The following is an 18,547-nucleotide window of genomic DNA, read 5'->3' as shown; positions in this document are numbered from 1 at the left end:
TAAATTATTCCCAGGTATTTTATTACTTTAGTTACTATTTTTGACGGGATCTTTTTTTAACATAAATACTTATTTCTTATTGTTGTTGTGTAGCAGAACTGACTGGCACATTTACTTTGTAACCAGCTACCTTACAGAACTTTTACTCTTATTATTTTCTGAGTTGATTTTCTTGACTTTTTGCAAATAAATTTGTGAATTCAGCCTCTCAGACTGGTGTTTTACAAATAATGATAGCTTGGAGGAAAATTTTTTAAAAATTCAACTTTTGGTTTATTTAATCACATTGCCCATCAAATCTTACACAATGTTTGGTAACAGCGGTAATGACAGGCTTACTTATTTTGGTTGTGGCTTTTTTAAAAAGCTAAGTCACTGTCAAGATAGAAGTATTTCATGATGTTAATGAAGTATCTTTTTTAATTCTTTTTTTTTTTAAGATATTTTCATCAGAAAAGGACATTGAGCTTAATCAGATATTGTTTCAGCATCCATAGAGATGACCTTTGAATTTTCTTATTTGACCTACTAATGTGATAACATCTTGTTAAACAGAACTTCTAATTTAAAGAATGCCTGTGTTTCTACAGTCAATCCTAGCTGGTCATCGAATGGATTGCAGGGCAATAATTCTCAAGGAAGGGCTTTTTCCACTGACACAAGCTGGTCCTGTTTTGAATTATGTCCTCAGAGGGGCTGTACCACAACCATCTCCCTCCTGGCCCCACTAGTGTGAGCTGCTGTTACTGATAATGGTGTGACAGTCCTTGAGTGTGCTGGATGGAAATGGCAAATGAATGAGACTCTGGCCCCAACCCTAATAAAGTCTCCTTGTCCCCTGGAGCTGAGGAGCCCTTTAGTTTAGACTCAAGGTCCGTATTAGAAGCAGACGGATACTCCTTCCCAAGATCCCACTCCAATGATCTTCCCCTAACGAGGAGGCAGATACATTCAAGCCCAGGGAGGACACTAAAGAGAAATGTTAACAATGGCACCATTTATTGAGAGGCTGTTCTGCGCCAGCTCTGAGCCAGATGCTTTACACACATTATGTGACCTACTCCTGAAACTCTATGAGGTCCCCATTTTACTTACAGATTACAGGTCAAGTAACTAACTTGTCCAAAGACATCACTTTTAAGTTGAATAGTTGTTCTTTAAAAACCCGGGTGTGATTCCAAAGCTTGTGTAAACTGGATCTGTAATTTCTGAAGACTGGCCCTCAGGGATGGGTCGTAAGGCAGAACCAGGAAAGGGGTCACTACTCCCCTGGTAAGTGTGTGGCCTCTCACACTTCTAGACTTCCCCTTGCCCGTCAGGGACCTGTAGGGGCAAGACAGATGGAGGGCTGTTCCAGCAGGGGTCCGGGGGCAGCACCTCCCCAACACTGCTGGATCCAGATTCCCAAGGCATCCATGCTTAGCACCTCACCTAACAGTGCAGTCAAGGAAATCTGGCAGTTTAACTGGCATCACCAAAGCTCATGGTGTGTTGACAGTATTTCTGCCTAGTGCCCTGAAAATTCAAGGAAAACAGATATCTGACATTTACTGAGTGCCAGAAGCTGTTCTAAGAACTTTCTACGTATTAAATTTTACTGTTAGTGAAATGTCTTCTGAGTAGGCACCATTATCCCCATTTCGCAGATGAGAAAATTAGGCACAAGAGAGGTCAAGTAACGTTCACAGCTAGAACAGCAGAGCCTGAATTTAAGCCTGGGCTCTTAAACACTGCACTATACTAATGAGGTGAAGGCCGAATGAACCATAGTAACTAGGACTCACTTAGCTTTTACGCTAGAAAGATGGCAAGGCTCTGCTCCTGGTCTGGATTCATGTACAAATATGAAAATTAGGGAAGTTGTTGCCCCAGTGTTCTATGGGAGGTTTCTGTCTGCACTCAAATCACCTCAGGGGACCAGCTCTACCACTAACTAATTCTACAAAAGAGGTTACAATGTGTGCCTTCCTCAAGTTCTAGAAGTGGGCAGGAATTATGGCTTTCTTTCAGTGGCCATAGGAAAGGTTCAAAGAGGAAGATACGTGATGTGTCCTAATGCTGTCAGTTTAATGAACAAAGGCTCTAGCCTTCTGTGACAAGCTGACCCTACTTCCAAATTTTTCCTTTTAAATATCAGAAGAAAGTTCAGAATTTGGCATTCTGAATTAGAGCCGGACTTTCTATTGTTTCTGCATCAAATAAGTCTGGCCCTTTATGCTTCTGCATGGGTTCCTTTTATGATAGCAGCTTTACTGAGGTCCCAGTCCAGATGTCTGAGCAGAGCTCCTGGCCCGGGTGTCACCCACAAAGCCGCAGTGCTAACAGAAGCAGCAATCCCATCAGGACAGACGGCCTCACCCCGCACTCGTGGAATTCCTACTGGGATTTCTAGGAGTGCTTACCCTTAGTCTTTCCCTGTATACGAACAATTAACATCTGTTTTCAGAAACCTGGAAACCATATAAACTTTAGGATTATTTGTTCTAGTTCTATGAAAAATGTCCTGGGTAATTTCATAGGGATTGCATTAAATCTGTAGATTGCTTTGGGTAGTGTGGCCATTTTAACAATATTAATTCTTCCAATCCAAGAGCATGGGATAGCTTTCCATTTTTTTAGGTCATCTTTAATTTCTTTAGTCAATGTTTTATAGTTCTCTGTGTATAAGTCTTTCACTTCCTTGGTCAGATTTATTCCTAAGTATTTTATTTTTTTGGACGCAATTTTAAAACGGCCATACTACCCAAAGCGATCTACAGATTTAATGCAATTTCTGTCAAATTACCCAGGAGATTTTTCACTGAACTAGAACAAATAATCCTAAAATTTATATGGAATCCCAAAAGACCCAGAATTGCCAAAGCAATATTGAAGAAAAAGAAGGAAGCTGGAGGAATAACCCTCAGACTTCAGAAAATACTATATAGAGCTATAGGAATCGAAAACAGAATAGTATTGGCACAAAAACAGACATATGGATCAATGGAACAGAGCGCCCAGAAATAAACCCACAAACTTTTGGTCAATTAATCTTTGCAAAGGAGGCAAGAACATACAATGGAGTAAAGACAGTCTCTTCAGCAAATGTTGTTGGAAAAACCGGACAGCTGCATGTAAACCAATGAATTCAGAATACTCCCTCACACCATACACAAAAATAAACTCAAAATTGCTTAAAGACTTCAACATAAGACAAAACACTATAAACCTCTTAGAAGAAAACACAGGCAAAACATTACCTGACATACATCTTAGCAATGTTCTCCTAGGGCAGTCTACCCTGGCAATAGAAATAAAAGCAAAAATAAACAAATGGGAACTAATTAAACTTATAAGCTCTTGCACAGCAAAGGAAACTATAGGCAAAACAAAAAGACAACCTACGGAATGGGAGAAGATATTTGCAAAAGATGAGACTGACAAGGGCTTAATTTCCAGAATATATAAACAGCTCATATAACTTAATAAGAAAAAAACAAAACAACCCAATCCAAAAATGGGCAGAAGACCTAAACAAGCAATTCTCCAAAGAAGACATACAAATGACTAATTGGCACATGAAAAAATGCTCAGTATCTCTAATTATCAGAGAAATGCCATTCAAAACTACAGTGAGGTATCACCTCACACCAGTCAGAATGGCCATCATTCAAAAGTCCACAAACGATAAATGCTGGAGAGGGTGTGGAGAAAAGGGAATGTAGTTTGGTGCAGCCATTATGGAAAACAGTATGGAGATTCCTCAAAAAACTAAAAATACTTACCATATGATCCAGCAATCACACCCTGGGCATATATCCAGAGGGAATCTTAATTCAAAAAGAGACATGCACCCCATGTTCATAGCAGCACTATTTACAACAGCCAAGACATAGAAACAACCTAAATGTCCATCGACAGATCACTGGATAAAGAAAATGAATATATGTATGTTCATGTATGACTGAAGCATTATGCTGTACACCAGAAACTGACACAATATTGTAAACTGACTATACTTCAATAAAAAATATATAACATACCTAAAAAAAAAAGAAAGAAAGAAACCTGGAAACCTTTACAGAAGTGAAAGGTTTAGAAAAAAAAATAAGATTTTATTCATGATAAGCAAAGGATAAGAATCATCAAATGAAACCAAAGTCATTTCACAGATATTTTATCAAGAAACCCACCAGTGCAGTGAAAGCCCAAAGAACCAGCAATAAGCTATCTACGACACATTTTTACTTTTATGAAAACAAGTAATCAAGCTGCTGCTAAAAATACATTCCTTCAAGAGAAGGAAGTTCGAAGATTCATCACAGGGTCAGAACAGGTTCAACTCAGTTCCCCAGCCTCTGTAACAACTCATGTCCAGAATCATCCCAAAGAAGAGCACGTTTAAAGCGTGCTCTGTGTGGGTGCTGCTCCTGGGCCTGCAGTCTGTTTCTTTGGAAACTGGTACTCTACCGACAGAAGAGTGAGCCGTCAGCCATCTGAGTCCTCTGTTCCCTGGTCTCTGTCTATACAGTATTTTCTGAACAATCAGCAACATATTAAAGAAAAAAGAGTAACCTAAGGGCAAAGGAGAAAAACTGCAGCCATATATATGCTCTTAAAGATGCATTGTAAGCTAAGTATCAACAGTTAATACATAGTTCAAACCCGTTCTATCTATCTTGACTCCTGTTTATCCCACATCAAATACAAGCATGTAATCTTTTAATTGATTCTTAGCTCTAAATTCCCAACTGAAATCACTTCCAATAAATTGTTGGTGGTCAAGAGGTGAATGCAAAATTTAAATGTAAACATTTTTTTCAGCGAGAAATTACTTTTATAACTGCTTGAGCATTATCAAAGTACAATTTAAAAATCTCTCTGTAATCTTCTAAATTGAACAGATAATCCTTTTTCAAGGCACAACTTCAAAGGTGGCAAAACCACCACAGATGCAGCATATGGGACCACACTCTGAAGGGCGCTAGGAAATTCAGATGGAAGCTGCTGCTGTGGCCAGGGGGAAATGGACACGGGCCGGGCCAGCGGCCCCTGCCTGCCCGTTCACTCTTGCTTACAGGGCTGCGGGAAGGCGTGGAGGGGTCTTCCAGGGTTGCCACCTGGGGAGCCCAGTGCAGCAATTTATCAACCTGCAAGGAAGCGCTTCAGTATTTCAGCACCCGATGCAGCCGCACCAGTGCAAACCGGCCGAACACCAGCTCCGCTAGTGGCTTTCTGTAAATGCAGCTTGATACAAACAGCAGATTATGGGCACACTGCTTTACATTAGTTTATTATAAAAGAAAAGCAATTCCCAGAGACACAGTACACAACACTCTAATTCTTAAACGCTTTTGCCTTTTTTTTTTCAAACTCTTCTGAGACTAAACACCCTTCACAACCCCCCAGTGTGCTCAGGCCACATGACAACCCAATTCCTTGGCTCCCACCCTCTAAAGTGGCTGAGCCCTTTGAGAAAAACGCAAATAGCTGCTAACTCATTTTAAATAAATAGTGGATGAACTGTTTCTGCCCCTCAGCTTAAATCCCACATATCTTACGCTCAGCTCAGCTCTTCCTGTTATCACCTGACACCTGGAAAGTATGGTAGAATATTCACCGATTTGTTAATCCTAGGAGTGCTACTTGTCATCCAGATGAGTCAAAATAAATAGTCAGAATATCTTCTAAGAAGTCCACGACGGCCCTTTTGGCTGTGTCCCCAGCCGGTGCCTGGACGCTGCTTATGTGGTCCAGGGCTGTTCTGACCGCCTGGTCTCTTTCCTGCTGGCTGTGGGGTGCTCCACTGTCATCTCTCTCTGTTCCTGATTTTAAAAACTGCAGGATATAGGACTGGACCATGTCCCCATTCAGTTCAAGGGTTTCTTTGATGCAGGACAGGTCTGAGGCACTGGCCAAGCTCAAGAGGTGAATCAGCGCCTGGCAGATTTGGGTCCGTAGGCTGGCACAGTACTTGAATTCCAAGAAGTCTGTGGTGTCTTCGCTCTTCTGTAAGGCAGTGACCAGTGCGTTCCAGATGTGAGCGTACTGGTCAGTGGACCCATAGCGCTCTCGCTCACTTGGGATGGAAAGGGCAGCAGCAGATCTGATGCGCACTTTGAAGTTCTTGCATGACGTCACAACCGAAGTCAGGGCACTGTAGGCCTGGGAGGTCCATGGGGCCAGTCCTAGAAAGGATCCACGGTCATTAAAACAAACGAACGTTTAAAAATAAGTGGGGCAAGAGGAAGAGGGGCAGAAGGAAGCACCCACACTAGCATTCAAGTTAGTCATCTATTACGTCTTCTCTAATTGTCACAATCATCCTGTAAGATCAGGGTGGTGAGTGACTGACTGCAAGATCCTAGGTAAGTGGCCAAGTACTGACTCCCAGAGCTCCCTCTTTGCCTAAATGAGCTGCCACGTGCTCAGGGACTTTGGTGACTTGGAAAGAGGCTTTCTCTCTGGGAAGATGCTGGTCTGAGGCTGTAAGGCTTGGTGGGAGGAACATGGGCTGAATTGCAGCCCCACCTGTCCTCTCAGTTAGGTGCTTCCGAGCAGCGTGCAAGGGCACAACTGTATGCTCAGCCCTGCTCATGCCGGCAAAAAAATAGTTCATCACCCAGATTAGCATCTAGACCCTGCTCCGGACAAGGCAAGTCACGCTTGTTATTGCAAAGAAAAAGAAAATACTGTCGAGGCAGTGACTGGGGAACAGGGCACTCAAATAAACTGAAGGCTCAATTTTCTAATTTTGAGAAGATGATGCCTAGATTTCTGTCTTCTCTCCCTTCTTATTGGACCCAGGAAATTAGCCGGCTTTATTTATCCCTCATCAGAGCTACCATTTCCCACTCAATTTTGGGAGTTCTTATTCCTCAGGATGGGCATCAGAGTAGAATGCAGCTTCCCGAGCTCTCTTAGCCCTTCCCGACTTCTCTGCTGCCCTGGACAGGCAGCACTCAGTTCAATGAGCTCCAACCACAAAGGTCACTCTATCTCTATGATTCCCGGCTGACTGGTCCGCCTGGGTGCTCTTGGCAACAGAGCGGAGCGGAGCCAGCTTTCCCTAACTTGATGCTTGCTCTGCTGGTCCAGCATGGTTTCACCTCTCCAGTAACACACCCTTATGTTTCCAATCTTGTCACAGGGACAAATGTATAAGGCAAATGCTGGCAATTAAGCTGAATGGGATCTGGAGGCTGGGGATTCCAACAGCTAAGCAGCTATCAGCCACTGATGACCTGTCAAGGTGCACGGCGTGTCATCACTCAGGCAGACCCCTCCTTAGCTGCAGCACTCCACTTCAGCACCGAGCGCTCACATGGGATTTCCAATTTATACCCTCTTTCTCCCATGCCAGTTGTCCCCTTCACTTTTTCCTGATTGTTAAGACAATATATACTCATTGTAGAAAATTCAGAAAATGAAAAGCAGAAAAAAATCCTACCCATCATCCAATCTATAGGAGACCACTGTTGATAAATAGGCTAATTTTCTTTCAGTTTTCTTTCTATACATTTATGGAGATTGTACTGTAGGAACAATTTTTTCATATCCTGTTATAATTTGCTTAACATCAGAAGTATTTTCTCAGATTATCAAAAACTTCTTGTAAACATAATTTTAAATGGCCACAATGTATCCCTTTGAATATAATATACCATGATTTATCTCACCATTCCTCTAAACTGAGGTGTTCAGTATGTTTCCATTTTTTAAAATACTATGATAAATAATATTGTGAACATCTTCAGTAACAACGTAGCCTGGAGTGTACTGTCCAAAGAGACCCTCCACCAGAGAGAAGGGCCCTCCCTTCTTACCTAAGGGAAGAGCAGGATTTTTAAATACATTTCCCATTGCATAACAAGCATTCCATCGGACTTTCATAGCAGCCTCAATTAGAACAGTAGAAATTAGGGCCTGGATAGCCTCCTCGATGATTTCAGCAAATCTGGGTTTTTCTATGTGAGATGGTTGTAGAAAATGAAGCAAATTTCCAAGGGCTCGGACTGCATTGCTTTTTACCTAGAATAAAATGTAAAAGCATTAGAAATCTGTTTTGCTAAAGAGATGTGTCAGAAAGTATAATTTCTGCTTAAACAAACCCAGGAGGCCCAAGGCATCTTAAAGCAAGAGAGCTAATGAAAAATGCAGCCCATAAAGGTGCAAGTTCTTAGAACTCAGCAAGGTCTTGTGTGGTTCACATTCTGAGCCATCAGAGAGGTGAAGTTCTATAGAGCTCCTTGCCCTGATTTTTTAAATGTTAGATTAGACTTCAGAGAGGTCAGTCTTCTTGTTTTGCAAAGAAGGTGTGTAAGGCCCAGGGGCAATAGGACAGTGCTGGTTCACAGCAAGAATTGGAGAAGGTCGGTTTCATTAATTTCGGCCCAATACTTTCCTGCTAGACTAGTCTCAACCTTAGCAGCATACCAGAACCACCTGGGGAGCTTTCTTTTTTGAAAACCAATTCTCAGGCCCTAACCCCAGAAATGCTGATTGAATTAGTCTGAGGTAGGGCTTTCCAGGTCTTCAGAACCACCTACCTACATCAAGCACTTGGTATGCGTTAGGTTCTGTGCTAGGTGCTATAACGAAAGGCATCTTGGAGTCCAGTGAGGTGTATGTAACAACTTCCATGTTACAGATGAGGAAACTCACCTTCAGAGAAGTTAAATAACGCACCAAAGGTCACTCAGCTACTGAAGGGCAAGCCAGGATTTGCACCATGTTTGCCTCACCCCAAAGCCCAGCTCTACACTTTTTAAACTTAACAGTGTAACAGGGAATATTCAAAGCCAAGCTACTCATCTTCTGACTTGTCAATTCTACTTAAAAGATTTTTGGAAAAAAACCAGCCAAGTGGACACATCATGGAGTAGTCCTACAAATGGCACTGAAACTTTTTCCGAGATGGGAAAAGGAATGGTACAAGTGTGGAGTGTACACTATACCCCTGAGTACACACTCAATCTCCCTTGAACAGGGATGAACTTGGTGGAATGAAACTATAATACTATTTTATCTAACTGAGAAATACTAGCTTTTGCTGTCAGTCTACCTTGTCTTTATCCTTGGATGCCTCTATAGCTGATCTCAACATCTTCAAGAGCAGGAGGCCAGAGAACTCGTCCTGGAAACTTGGGTCTGGTGTTTCCCTGTTCCACCCAAAGCAGACAAAACATATTAAAAGGTAAAACCCAATTAAATATATACATACACAAATATATTCACTCAGTGTAACTATAAAAACTTTAGGAAAACAGCTCCATAAGTCTGTTTAGATTTTACCAAGAATTTTAAGAGTTTATACATTTTGACCCAGGAGGTCCACATCTAGGGATGTAACCAAAAAGAGTATCTCATAATAGAGATTTCATGTACCAAATGTTCAACGTATATAAAAGCCGAAAACAACACAATGTTCAATTATAGGGGAATGGTTAAATAACCACCACAGTGATGACAGTAATAATAAATAACAATTTATAAAGAGTCAGCAGAAGTCAGGAGAATGCTAATACATGTTATATGTTCGAGTTAAGTGACAAAAAACAAGACACTGGTGTATGAGTAAGAGCAGTTGCCTCTGGGGAGGGAAGCGATGGGAGTAAGGTAGGAGAGAGGCTTTACACTGCATACCCCTTTATACTGTTTGAATTTTTTAACCTGTGACTACATTACTTTAAAAAAATACAAATACAATATTTAAAATGTAGGATACCCATTACTAAGGTTTGGGTTTTTTACCTTTATATTTTCCACATTTTCTATAATGTGGATATATTACTTACATTAGTATACAGTATTTTTTGTATCTATGTATTAAAACTAGCTTACTAATCTTATTACTTGAAGGAATATAAAACAAAATGAAGCAGGAAGACTGATAACACAATATAGGGGAATTACTGCTAATTCTTTTATGGTAGGGATCAAAGATATGCGCTTGGACCTTAGCCTCGGAGGTCACCCAGGGGAACTGAGCTGAATCACCTACATGTTGACAATCAGAGTGTCTGTCAGGTTGCCTAGGGACCAGGCTGCTTTTGCCCGGACATTAAGAGATTTGTCTTGAAGTGACATCAATATTGCATTTGCTGTGTCTGCAACAAATATGACATCCTGCAAGAGAAACAAAACAAAACACTATAGTTGCTTCAGGAGTTCACAATGCTATCTTGAAAATTCTCAAATTTATTTTCAGATAAAGCTAGTAAGTCTTTACCACAAATTTCTATTTGGAAATCAAAATTCATTTACTCAGTCAATTTACTGTTCTTCTTATATATTACACTTTGGATACCCATCAAAGCCCCAGGGGAATCTCCAGTGATTCTGGTATGTGTCATGCACACTCGAGGAGCCTACAGATTTTGCTCTTGTGAAGTCTGTGCTTGGCTTATTTCCACCCCAGGAAGAGATGCTGACAATGAAACACATTTCCGAAACACATCCTGTTCACTCACACACTTCTCAGTGAGATAAGAGTAGAGGAGAAATTTATTTCCTTCTTAGTAAAAACTACATCAGTTTTCTAAATTATTACTATTGTATGGTAACGTCCCATTTCATTTGCTTCAATTATCCATTAATTTGAACATTTATTGGCCTAGGGTCCTGGGCAGTGTGCAAAATAATGAAAAATAAATGAACTGTAGGCATTCCCGTATTTATTAGCAACTCAGGAAACCAGATTACAAAGCAATTTATCTTCCTTTACTGCCCAACTCAGGAGCTCTATATCAACCAAAAAGAGTAACAAAATGGACCACAAAGAGGCTCAGCCGAGCTGCGTGTGCCTGCTCTGACCTGTCGGAGACACGGGAAAAGCACGTAGACCCCAAGGGCCCGCGAGGTCGCCGCTTTCACTAAACGGTTCGCGCTGTCGTTCAGCCCCAGCAGCATCGTGATGCACAGGATCTGCCTGTCGCCCTGCAAGGGGAAAGGGTGGCCAGGAAAAAGCGCAAATGAAATAACTGAGCCAATGCCTTCAACGAGTGACCGTGACACATCTGTCTCTGAGTCCACATTCAGGAGTTGAATACAACTGAGATCTTGAGGCTAACTTGGCAGAGAACAGAGGTTCAACTCAGATCCAGTTGTCAATTGAGTACCCACTAGCCTCAGGGGACATGCAGCACCGTGGTTACGTTGACCCCTTACCATTAGGTGAATTGGGTCATTTATTCTACTTTATTCAAGCTGCCTTCTTTATAAAAGCTAACTTATAGAAATAAGAACAGATGTAAATGCCACTAAGGACTAAAGAAAAGCAGCAGTTTGAATACTGTGTGTGTTGGGCACCAAGCTAAGTATTTCCACATGCCTCATGCTACTGTTCACATCATTTCCAGTTTATAGGTGACAAAATTAATTTTTAGAGAAGTTAAGATAACCAGAGCTAGAAAGTAGAACAACTAGAATTTAAACCAGGTCTTTCTAACTTTGAGATGTGAAATCTTTCTGAAATCTGACTTTACAGCCTCTGCTCGCTCCTACCGCCTGCCTTCTAAGCACAGGGAGGGAAAACTCTGCTGAGACATGAAGGTTTTAGTGCTGTTCCCCACTGCCTCACCCCACGCTCAAGGAGAACAAGCACCTTTTCTTCGATGATGTTCAATACTGGTTCAAAGTGAAACAACCAAAATCAAACTCAAGCTCTGATGCTCAGGGTCACCAATTAAAGACGAGAAAACACCCCTCAGGTTACCGGCAGACTGCTGAAGGCTTCCGGCAAGATGGAAGACAGGGCATCACAGGCGCTCGCCTGCAGAGTCGGGTGCTCTGAGTTCTGCAGGGCTCTGGGTAGAGGGCCGTTGAGCATCATAGTCCAGAACATCACCACCTGGAACAGGGGCAAGGTTACCACTGCAGCCCAAGAGACAACAGTGAACCAGCTGGACACTAAGACTGCCACAAGTGACCACAGTCATGAAGGGTTTCTCCTGGAAGCAGCAGCTTACTGTGAACGCTTCTACTGGTTCTTCTTCCACAGCCATGAAAAGAACTTTAGAAAACAACTAACTGAATCCTTCCACTTCATTCACTGGGAAACTACATACCGTCCGCTACAGTTGCAGCAAGAGTGATGGCAGCAATGGGGAGGGAGACGAGGATGAGGATGAGGACACAACAACAGTGGCGGTGGCAGCAGTGAGTGTTTTTCAGAGAACTTCCAGTCCCTGTGGCCTTGTCCAGTTTCTCTGGGCCATGGCTCCTCGTCAGGAAAACAGGGCAAAGACAACCGTCCGGCAGTGTGTGTGACAATAAAATGGAGACTGTGTGTGAAGCGCCTAGCGCGGTGCCTGGTGCAGCGGAGATTCTTAACTGAGCACAGGCGCTGCTTTAGGCACTCTGAAGAATTATCTCCCTCCACAGCCCCTCAAGGCAGGCGTCCGCAGAGTACCTTTAATGGTTTCCTTCTCAACCTTTATAAAAACCCTGGGAGTTCAAGTCCACGTACAAATCCCTCTGTGGTTTTGGTGTCTCCATTTCCTGCCCCACGGATTTAGCCCTGAGTTTTGTTGAGGGTTCCACACACCAGTTCATTCGCCCCCACAATCTGAGCTCCCGGACACCCAGCCTGGGCCCTCCCAGCCCCAAACCAGAAGAATGTGGCCGTGTGTGGCCGCCAGCCTCCCGATGGCCCACAATGATTCTCACCCCCTAATGTTTTGGAGGCCGCCCTCCCACTGACTAGGGCTGACCTGTGTAACTAACAGGCTGTGGTGGGAACGACAGTGTGGAACTTCCGAAGCTGGGTTATAAAACTCCTGCAGCTCTGTCCTGCACCCCCAATTCTTGATTCATTTGCTGTCGGGGAGGCCAGCTGCCGTGTCAAGAGAACACTCAAGCAGCCCTCCGGAGAGGGCCTCGTGGGGCGGCACTAAGCGAGGCCGGCTGCCGGCAGCCAGCACGAACTTGCAAGGTACGTGAGTGAGCTGTCCTGGAAGGAGATCCTCTAACCCCCGACAAGTTCGGCTGACTGCAGCCCCAGCCAGCATCCTGACTGCAGCCTCATGAGACCTGAGCCTCAATTCTCGCTCTCAATTTCTAGCCACAGAAACTGTATGAGAGGATGAATGCAGGATATGGTTCTAAGCTGCTAAGTATTTAGGATAATCTATCACTCAACAATAGTTAAGTCATACAGAAAGTATATCCCTTTTTTACATATGAAACAACACCTAAGTGTGAACAGTTAAGAGTCTTGTTCAAAGTCACTTGGGGCAAGGGGAGAAGTTTGGATTAAACCCAGGTCTGTCTGATAGCAAAGCTCAACTCATCCCCCTCCAAATGGTGACATTTCAGCTTCAGTGGCAGTCAGAGGAAGGGACTAGGGCTGGAGAATCTTAATTCATTGCAAAGATGACGGAAATTGTGAAGGGAAAAAGAACAGGCAGGATGGGGAGGGCAGAGGGAGAAAACAGCACTAACGTTGAGTTGATTTTGCTTCTGGCACTAAGTAGAAGCCTTCTTTGGTGGACTCACGTGCTCCTCCTCCAAAGACTGACTGACACAGTGTAGGGGCACCAAAAACAACCTAAGACCACAGAACTGGATGGGAATAATGGGGGAGGGGCCCAGCAGTGAGGGAGTCAAGGGGAGTAAGATTCACTGAGCAGCTACTATTTACCAGCATCTTCACATCTCATTCAATCTTCCCATAGTCCTGTGAGTTACGGATTTTCATTCCTCTTTACAAGGAAACTATGCTCACAATTACATATTAAGTGTTTAGTTCCATGCCTTCTGATTCCAAACACTTTTCTCTTCCCACCACTCCAGTCTGCCTCTTGGGCATACTGAGAAACCAAACTAGGTTTTGTGCAAAAACAAAATAAAACAAAACAAAACAAAAAAACCTCTTTTTTTCCATTACTGGTTGTGTGTTACACATAATCCTACTACATATTGAATTGCAAGTAAACTGAAATGCACATGAAACCTATCCATCCTAGATTATAAACCATAATTTTGGACACTGGAAGAAACCATACTCTCTACTCCACTTTATCATTGAGCCTCAAAATAAAACTGACTGAAGCACGAAGAACAAAGAAATCCATGAACTGACACTTACCAAGCTGACTGGCACTCTCTGATCAGGTGCTTTGGTGGAATCCGGTTTATACTGCTGTATTAAGCCTGTACCCAGTTCTTCCAAAAGCTGCCAAGATAAAAGAAATAGATTACCAGAGATAAGTATTAGAACTATGGAGGTAAAAAACCACTTCAGTCGGAGATCACTTCAAATCAAGGGGAAGAATAATTTCCAACTAATTTGCTTTCTTTTGTCAGTAACTCCTATCACAGAGGCATTGTTTCCAGGAGCAAAATCACCAGCTACATATTGCTCATTTATTACCAAATCAATTCTTTGGGTTCATAAGTAGAGCTGAAAATAGAAGAATGTATCACTTCCCTACCTGAAATCTCTCGAAGAAACTTGGAATTGATGGACATGTAGCAGAGGGAAGAACATAAAAGAAAGAGAATAAAGCATATGGCTTTTAATGAAAATGACCTTGGCTCCATGAAGCTGGACGGATGGATCTGCCTCCCCCATGCACTTGCAAATCACCTCTCCGAGCTCCATCAAGTAGACTTGAGTCATTGAAAAGTAGCCCCTTGCCAGATGAGCCAATACCTGCAAAGAAAACAGGGGATTAACCCTCAGGATAGCAATATCCAGAAAAGTAGTTCAATACTTCAGAAATCACTCACATTCAACAAGGAGCTGAAATCAGATGTTGAACGAAATGAAGAACAATCATAATCTTTATTTTATGATGAAAATCAATTAAGTATGTCATATGATTTTATGTGCTGCTTTATTATTTTTTTGAAAGTTTTTTTTAACATTTTTTGCACTTTTTTTGGTTGTTGTTTGGGGGCAGGTAATTAGGTTGGTTTGTTTGTTTATTTTAATGGAAGAACTAGGGATTGAACCCAGGACCTCGTGCACGCTAAGCATGCACTCTATCACTGAGTTACACCTTACCCTCTGATTTTAAGTGCTTTATAATTTACAAAATGTGTTTCATTAAAATTATCACTTAAGCTTAAGAAAAATTTTTTGAGGAAGGTATTAACTGAATATGTCAGCTAAAAAACCTAAGACTGAAAAAGTTAGAGGTTAAAGAGGGCAAAGAACATGTTTAATATTAGCCAGATAATTAGCAGCAGACCAGCAGACCCCAGAACCAAACCTGTGTCTTAGCTCATATTTGAGTACAGAAAAAACAAATACGTTATTAGAGTGATTTTCTCCCCTTAAAGAAGCAAGTATTTTGTTGTCTCTAAACATCTATAAGACCAAAGAGAAGTTTATAGAAAATTACTTATATACTTTCAGATGCAGAAATCAAGGATTAACTCTACCATTCCTTTCAGAATTGTTATGTAATCTATTACACCCACTTGCCATATAATGCCCGCGGTGACTAAAATGCCTTGCAACAAAAAAGGATGAATCTGACATTTTACAACCAAGCTTCTCCACCTATCCCCCAAAACAAAGCAACAAACAAAGCATTCACACCTAAAATGCAACTCCCACTAAAACCAATGTAAACACTTGGCTTGGTTTTATATTACTTTCACAGACTCGCTCCTCATGAGGTAATCACCCCATGAAGAATGATTACTTCCATTTCAGAGATGAGGAAATGAAACCTCCTACCTGTAAGGCCTCCAGGCGCATGGGGAACGGTTCATAGGTGCTTCCTCCTGCGGAGCCAGCATCACTACCTGAGCAGGAATCCTCCTTGGGCAGAACAACAATGGAAATGCAAAGTCGAATGAGCCAGCAGGGTTCTGAAGACGTCTTAGGTGAGCTAACCGACGCTTCTTCCAGAAAGGGTCCAGAAGGGGCTTTTTTCCACCAGTCAGGAGGACTGAGGCGAGGAGTTGCTGAATTGCTATTGCTGAGTCCAGAAGAACAGGGCTGTTGTAAAAGCAGCTGGACTTCAGGTAAAGGCGCGTGAGTGGACACTATGGCTCCCAAGAGAGTGAGACTTGACACACGAACATTAACATCTATCAAAGGAGACAGTAAGAACCTATCACCATGGGAACAGTTACCATAAGGATCATGATTAAGAATTATGGCGTCCTTGTTTCACCTGAATCAAATTAAACCTCTAGCCCTAACTTCCAGTTTGTAGGAAACACATGGGACAGAAGTATAAGTTAAATAACCCTATAAAGAAAAATCCAACAAATCGAGAATGTGAGACATACTATGAGACAACTGACTTAGACCCTTCCAAAATCAATAGGATGAAAGGAAAAAAAAAAGGGTGGCAGGCTGTTCTAGAGTCAAAAAGGCTAAAGTGAGAAGGCAGGACAAGATGGCACAGTAGGAAGATGCTGGCCTCGCCTAGCCCCACAGACACAAAAATTAAGACTATATATAGAGCAACTCTCTCTGAGAATGACTTGAAGACTAGCAGAGAAGATTTTCCGCAACTAAGGATAAACAAAAGCCACGCTGAGACAAGCAGGAGGGCGGAGACACAGTCTGGCCTACACCTCCAGGGCTGCGAAGCACTGGCAGGAGCGATGTCACAGCCTCAGAGGTCCTCCCTGAGGAGCAAGGGCTCGGAACCCACACTGGGGTCCCCAGGCCAGGGGGGACCTGCATCAGGAAGACAAGCCTTCCTAATTCCTAGCTTTGAAAACCAGCAGGGCTGATGTCTGAGAGAGCTGGAAGGCTGCAGGGAATCGGGGATCCACTCTGAAAGGCTGCGCACAAAACTCACTCACTCCAGGTATCAGTGCACAAGCTGCAGCTTGAAAAGTGCCTGATCGTATGTGGAGAGTCACTGACTAATTTTAAGGCATGTGCCTGAAGGGAACTTCAGGCGCTGATGGGCTGATGAGTGCTCCTAAAAATTTTTTTTCCTTTGGCTCCCTCTCTACCTAGCTGGCCAGGTACCTCCAGGCGCCATCTCTGACTCTCCGCATCTAATGGACTGGCACCACTCAGCCCACCCGGTATTCACCTGCAGAAACCAGCTAGCCAGCGCTCCTCCAGAGCAGACCCTCTTACAGCCAGCTGCACCGGGGGCCAGCTCCACACACTAGCAGGCCTGTAGAAGGGCAGCCCAGACAGAACAGACGGGCAAGTGCAACCCACACAGGGGACACTCCTGGAGCACCTGGCTCTGGTGACCAGGGGGACCATACATCTGGGCCCCAGACACCTTCTACAGGAGATATATCTACCTAATACATAGAAACAAATGTAAGGGTTAGGCAAAATGAGAAGGCAAAGAAGTAAGTTTCAAATGAAAGAACAGCACAAAACCTCAGAAAAACTACTAAACAAAATGGAGATAAGCAATCTTCCAGATAAAGAGTCTAAACTAATAGTCATAAAAATGCTTGCTGAAATCAGGAGACAAATAAAGGAAACACAATGAGAACTTCAACAAAGAGACAAAAAAAAAAAAAAACCCAAAAAACCAACCAAACAATAAAATAGCTGAATAAAATAACAAAAATGAGAAACATACTAGAGGAAATCAAATGCAGATTAGACAATACAGAAAAACAGATCAGCAATCTGGAAGACCGCCTAGTGAAAAATGACCTAATTGGAATAGCAAAAAGAAAAACAGGAAAAATGAGGATAGTTTAAGGGACATTTGTGACAACATCAAGTGTACTAACATTCACATTATAGGGGTCCCAGAAGGAGGAGTGAGAAAAGGACAGAAAATCTATTTGAAGAAATAATGGCTGAAAACTTCCCTAACCTGACAAAGGAAACAGACATCCAAGTCCAGGAAGCACAGAGAGTCCACAAGATTGAATCCAAAACAACCTGCACCAAGATACATTATAAATAAAGTCAAAAGTTAAGAAAGAATATTAAAAGCAGCAAGAGAAAAACTAGTTACACATAGAAGAGCCCACATAAGACTATCAGCTGACTTTTCAGCAGAAACTTCACATGCCAGAAGGAAATGGCACAAGATATTCAAAGTTCTAAAAGGAAAAAAAAAACAAAAAAAAACAAAAACCTTACAACCAAGAATATTTTCTCTGGCAAGGCTATCATTCAGAATTGAAGGAGAAATAAAGTATTTCTCAGACAAGCAAAAGCTAAAAGAATTCATCGCCACTAAATTGACCTTACAGGAAATGCTAAAGGACTTCTTTAAACAGAAAAGACAAGACCATAAGTAGAAATATAAAAATTATGAAAGAAAAAAAAAAGTCTCACTGGTAAAGGCAAACATATAGTGAAGATAGTGGATCAACCACTTATATAGGCAGCATGAAGTTTAAAAGACAAAACTAGTAAAATCATATATATCTACAATAATTAGTTAAGAGATGCACAAGATAAAAAGATGTTAAAGATGACATCAAAAACATAAAACATGGAGAGGGGGGAATAAAAATGTAGTGCATTTGGAAAGTGCTTGAACTTAAGTGACTTAAAATAGATTTTAAATACACAGGTTGTTATATAAGAACCTCATGTTACCACAAACCAAAAACCAATAATAAACGCAAAAAATAAAGAGAAAGGAATACAAACATAACA

The 18,547-nt window shown here is 42.1% G+C and overlaps 1 protein-coding gene across 1 annotated transcript in view; it reads right to left on the bottom strand.

Moving 5' to 3' along the window:
* Window positions 1-5,244: 5,244 nt before the first annotated feature.
* The window catches only part of HEATR6 (HEAT repeat containing 6), a 34,748-nt gene continuing 21,445 nt past the window's right edge, over window positions 5,245-18,547 (bottom strand). Inside the window, exons 12-20 of the mRNA XM_032498284.1 lie at window positions 15,671-16,026; window positions 14,513-14,635; window positions 14,069-14,155; window positions 11,696-11,830; window positions 10,795-10,917; window positions 9,983-10,107; window positions 9,044-9,140; window positions 7,806-8,010; window positions 5,245-6,167 (exon numbers count right to left, since the gene is read on the bottom strand). Of these exons, the coding sequence (XP_032354175.1) occupies window positions 5,629-6,167; window positions 7,806-8,010; window positions 9,044-9,140; window positions 9,983-10,107; window positions 10,795-10,917; window positions 11,696-11,830; window positions 14,069-14,155; window positions 14,513-14,635; window positions 15,671-16,026 (1,790 nt within the window). The 3' untranslated portion in view covers window positions 5,245-5,628. The remainder of the gene's footprint in view (window positions 6,168-7,805; window positions 8,011-9,043; window positions 9,141-9,982; window positions 10,108-10,794; window positions 10,918-11,695; window positions 11,831-14,068; window positions 14,156-14,512; window positions 14,636-15,670; window positions 16,027-18,547) is intronic.

The sequence above is a fragment of the Camelus ferus genome, chromosome 16, assembly GCF_009834535.1.
Source record: "Camelus ferus isolate YT-003-E chromosome 16, BCGSAC_Cfer_1.0, whole genome shotgun sequence".
Taxonomy (NCBI): Eukaryota; Metazoa; Chordata; class Mammalia; order Artiodactyla; family Camelidae; genus Camelus; species Camelus ferus.
This window is presented reverse-complemented; position numbering and strand designations above follow the sequence as displayed.